Source organism: Dendroctonus ponderosae, unplaced genomic scaffold (genome assembly GCF_020466585.1).
Source record: "Dendroctonus ponderosae isolate FM_Combo_2020 unplaced genomic scaffold, Dpon_F_20191213v2 Dpon_F_20191213_3, whole genome shotgun sequence".
Classification (NCBI taxonomy): domain Eukaryota; kingdom Metazoa; phylum Arthropoda; class Insecta; order Coleoptera; family Curculionidae; genus Dendroctonus; species Dendroctonus ponderosae.
This window is the reverse complement of record NW_026018508.1, coordinates 9,946,353-9,951,671: the sequence shown is the minus strand read 5'-3', so window position 1 is coordinate 9,951,671 and position 5,319 is coordinate 9,946,353. Positions and strand designations below refer to the sequence as shown.

General features: G+C 33.7%; 1 protein-coding gene across 3 annotated transcripts in view; it reads left to right on the top strand.

Annotated features, from left to right (window-relative positions):
• Window positions 1-5,319, top strand: part of LOC109535791 — an 88,575-nt gene that overhangs the window by 78,116 nt on the left and 5,140 nt on the right. For all 3 annotated transcript variants that reach the window (XM_048664876.1, XM_019901795.2, XM_048664875.1), the window contains 2 exons: window positions 1,024-1,344; window positions 2,774-2,838. In XM_048664876.1, coding sequence (XP_048520833.1) covers window positions 1,024-1,344; window positions 2,774-2,838 — 386 coding nt within the window. The remainder of the gene's footprint in view (window positions 1-1,023; window positions 1,345-2,773; window positions 2,839-5,319) is intronic.

Sequence of the window (5,319 nt, the reverse complement as noted above, 5' to 3'; positions counted from 1 at the left end):
AACAGTTTAGACTGGGAAATGACGAGCGAAAAAAATATAATCACTGCAAACTGAGAAGAAGAGAACATAAATAAGTAACATATAGAACATAAAAGACTAAATAAAGTAACGATTGAAATGCAAGTGAGATGTTAGAAAATTAGCGAAATAAAGTCAACTTTGAAATCAAGATAGGAAAAACTTGAATTAGGTCAAAAAGGGCGAGAAAAATAATTTTATCACTGCAAAATACGAGCAGGAGGACAGAAATATAACATACGGAATAGCAAAAAGATGGAGATTAAACGAAGTAACAATTGCCACGAAAATCCCTGATGAAAACAATAAGCGCACGTATGATTGATTCTAGATAACATGAGTTATTAATTAAAATAATTATTTCGTAGTTTCTACGCATTGAAAATTAGAAAACATGATATTCTTCTCTCAGATAGTGTCTGCATATTAATATGATGTTTGCAGTTTTAAAATTGAGTAACATGTTTAGGAAAGCTACAAGGAAAATGTAGATTGAGCGGTTTGTATCCACTATTTTAAAGCCATATATCTTACGCTCGTTTTTTTAAGATCAAAAACCATGCATTGAGGTCAAAAACATATGGGTTTCTGTCAATTCAAACAGAAGAATCAGGTTGTGATTCGCGTCAGTCAGTTTATCCCTATTCGACATCGCTATATATTTGAAGTTTTGAAGAGCATAATATAAAAAGTAACCTCAAATACGTTAAACGCGTCAACAAATATAAAATTTTGTCTGTACCAATAGTTTGCCAAGTGACCATAGCTTTTTATGTGACTTTAACGAATTGTTTAATTGCAAAGTTCGAGGTGCGCTTTCAAGAGCCAATATCGCGTCAATTTTGAATCAATCTCTATGACGCCATCACCAGTACAATATATAACGTATTTAACAACAACAGAATAATATATTTAACGTATTTCTAATGTTGTTAATAAATAACAAGGCAAACGAAAAAATATATATTTCCATACACCGTCACTAAATATATACTTCTATTATAGTTGAAGCGCAGAAACATTATCACATGAAGAAAGCGGCCGAACAAAGCAGACTCTCCACTCACATTCCCATCCGAACAACGACCACAACTACAACCACCACTACCACCACCACCTTAAGACCTCCATCAACGGTCCATTTGACAGCTGTTCAATCAATTACAGAAGCTCCGCGTAAGATAACCACGGAATTCTTACCACCACCACAAGCTTTTGTGCCTACTTCCACCATTACGTCGACTACTATCACCACTAGCACCACGCAGAAGAGAACGACGACTAGAAGAACTAGACCTACCACCACTACAACAGCTGCACCACCAAGTAAGTATTTTGAATTATCCTATTTTATTTGGTGTATTTTATTCAATTAGTGACGTCTGAAACTTTCAATGGAAGGTCCAACAAGCCGACATTTTCATGAATCGATGTTCCTATAAAAAGATCCTCTCCAGGATACATATAGGAATCGTTTCTTCAGTCACGTATTGTTCATGTTTGACAATAAAGCTTTCGGTTCATCTGCATTGTACGAAGGTGTATCATATATGTATAAAAGTGACTGATTTATTTTCTAAGTTGTTGCGTTATTCTAAAATATTTGCGGACATATATTATTTATTTACATTAATTTTTTACCATTGTAAGATATTTTTGGACGTTCCGGAACTCTTCCGTTTATTGACTTCCAAGCGCTTTGTTCAGGGGTTCATTAAAATTAAAGTCACAAGATGACAAGTCTGAACTGTAGTTTCAACATTTCCCAATCAAATGTGGCCCCAATTTCCAAAGTAGATGGCATGTTTTATTGATTGCGTATTTCTCTTCCTTTAATAAGACAATTTGCTTCTTTGGACTCGGAATTGTTTTACCCAAGTTTTATCACAGGTTTCGGTCTAATTGAAAAGGTCCTCCCCTTGTTGCTGATCCTGTTGCCAATGTTGAGCTTATGGGCGAAATTCAAGAGCATTAAAAATTAGCCCTTTAAAAGGTTTGAACTTTTCTGACAGCACCCTTTTCAAAACGTTTAGAAAATATTAACCCATTCTAATTCCTTGCTCCATTGGGCTTCTCCCTTTCTTTACGTCCTTGTCTTCGATTTCGATATCAATGGTTAGACACAAATAATAACTTGAACTATTCTTGCAATGTGCAATTAACTTCTACTCAATCATGGCTTCATCATTACGATTAATGTAAGTCAAGTTAATTTATGGTGTATTAGAAACTATTCACGTTCCCTCGGTTGCTGCGTTATCTGCTCTATTTTGATTCGCAGTTTCACTGTGAATCATCAAATGCTCAAAAATCCACGTTTGATTCCTGTCTTTCAACTACTTCTTGTTCGTTTACAACTTAGTCTCATTTTGACTTCTTTTCCATTAGCTGTACTTTCGGTTGTATCAGCTTCCGATCTCTTCACAACTTCTGGCTCCTGGATTTTTTCAGTTTCGACGTTGACTATATCTTTGAGTGTGATCTCGGGTTTTTCTTCACTCTGAGATTCCTCAGATTTTTCTTCATGTTTTAGTAGACAAATAGAGAAAATGATCTCTTTTTGGTATCCTTAGTATCAAACACTAACGTTTGAGGATCAGTCACCGCGATACTAAAGTTGCTTCAGGCATTAGAAACCTCTTTTCCCCTGACTAACGCTGTATATTTCGAAACCTGCTCAGTTTTTGATGAGATAATTAAACGCAAATTGACATGTTTTCACCCATTTTTTCACAATTTAAGTCGTACTTTTTAGGGTCCTGCATTGTTCAAAGGCCACAATTTCCTGATCAGTTCATTCGAGAAGGGAGTTATAAAAGAGTAAGTAGAAAACATAAAATAAAAATTTATGGAAAAATTAATTTGAGTTTTACTTGCACGAGTAGATTATCTGTGAAAAAAATCGTCTTATTGCTCCATGTCATTGTTATGCTCCTTTTATCATCTGCGTTATGGGCGGAGCTAAATACAAATTTTTTTCATTGTACAGGGTTATTCACGCTATACGGCACGGACGTTTGCGGCTAGTCCGTTTGTTTTTTGCAAAGTATTATTTGATGAATCCACAGACGCCTATCGGGTGCACATTTTAAGAATATTTTTGCAATGTACAGAGTGTCCCAAAAGCCCTAAAAGTATCAAAGTTGTGTTTTTCTAAATGAAATACATTTTTTGATTCTCTGAGCAAGATAAGTGTTTGTTTTAATACGACTTATAATGTCTAAATCTAAAGGTTTTTTAAATAATTCGAATTTTATCAAAATCTAATATTATTTTCATGTCTCAAATACTTGCGAATTATTTGTTATGTAAACGTAATTCGTAGTGTAGTGTAACAAGAAATCATATTTTATATCCCAATGATAATGAACTTACCATTTTATACAGGGTGTTCACAAATTTAAACTAATCAAATAAGAAGTTTAAGTGGCTATAACTTGATTAATTTAAATACAACTCCATATTTTTTAGCTTACCAGGAAATGTAATTTTTAATTACCTATCGAATGGTACTACTAGGATGTTGATAACTAAGTTTTTGCCTTTTTACAAAATACACCAAATAATGATTCTGTGGACCATTTGGTGTTTTTTTCAATTAAAAGGTTAAAATTATTTATAACAAATGTTCGAAATGTTGACCGTCCATTTCCAGGCACTTGTAAATTATTTTTTCAAAACCACTGCTAACTCTGGACAACATTTGCGGAGTTACAGTTTTAAAAGCGTCTCTTATGCGTGTCTCCAGATCGTGTGAAGTTGTCGGAAGCGTACGGTAGACAATTCCTTTTATGTACCCCCACAAAACCAAATCTGGTGGAGTTAACTCCGGAGATCTGGGGGGCCAATTTTGAAACCCATTTCTGCCAATCCACCTGTTCTGAAAGTTGGCATTTAAAAATTGCCGAACTTCGCAGTGAAAATGAGACGGAGCTCCATCCAATTGAAGCCACATGTTGGTTCTAATATTGAAAGGGACTTCTTCTAATAATATTGAGAGATGGTTTATTAGAAACTGGAGAAACATCAAACCATCTAGTTGTTAGACACAACTTTCATTGTGTGGTCACGTTCACGAGACCATTGTTATGAAAAGTACATTCATCACTAAATAACACTTTTTCGAAAAACTTTTCATTTTCTGCCACTTTATCTAACACCCACATGCAAAACTCAGTTTCGGCTTCGGTTTTCAAAATCATTTCCATCAAGTTCTTGGCAAAGCTGAATTTTATAAGGACAAAAGTGGTGCTTTTTGATAACTCTGGAAATACTTGATTGACTAATGTTATTACTGTTGGATATTAGATTTTGACTAACATTGGGATTTTCGATAACTGAACCAATAACCGTGTAGACGTTTTCTTCATCTTCAGTGACAGATTTCCTTGTAATGGGTTTTTTATAATTGACACTCCCACTTGCCTCAAATTGGTGTAATAAGCGCTTAAAAACTGTTGGCTTAGGATGATTTCTTTCAGGAAACTTTTGAGCATAAACTCGAGAAGCCAATAATCTATTTTTATGAAATTCTCCAAGGGTGAAAATCTTGTCAATACGCTCTTTTCTTGGATAGATCTTCATTTTCACTTAGCAACACAATGATAATATTAAAATAACGACCAACAGTCTACAATTACAAAAAACAATACCACTCTAGCTACCAAAAAGAGACTTTGCAGTATAAACTGAGAAATAAAATAAATGATTTGACATGTGTAAATGGCACAGGCAACTTAGATACATTGGAACCTTAAATTAAACAAGACCAAATGGTGCACAGAACGACTATTTGACGTATTTTGTAAAAAGGCAAAAACTTAGTTAATTAATATCCTAATACCATTCGATAGGTAATTAAAAATTGCATTTCCTGGTAAGTTAAAAAATATGGGGTTGTATTTAAATTAATCAACTTAGAGCCACTTAAAGTTTTTATTTGATTAGTTTAAATTTGTGGACACCCTGTATAACATGGTAAGTTTATTATCATTCGGATATAAAATGTTATATCTTGTTACACTTCACTATAAATTACCCTTACATAACTTAAATACTTATAAAGTATTTGACACGTGAAAATTAGATTAGATTTTGATTAAATTCGTATTATTTAAAAAACCTTAAGATTTAGGTATTATAAACCTTATTAAAACAGACACTTATTTTGTTCAGCGAATCCAAAAATGCAATAATATACAGAACATTCCATTTAAAAAAACGCAACTTTGATACCTTTAGAGCTTTTGGGACACCCTGTACATTACAAAAATATTTTTAAAATGTGCGCTCGGTAGGCGT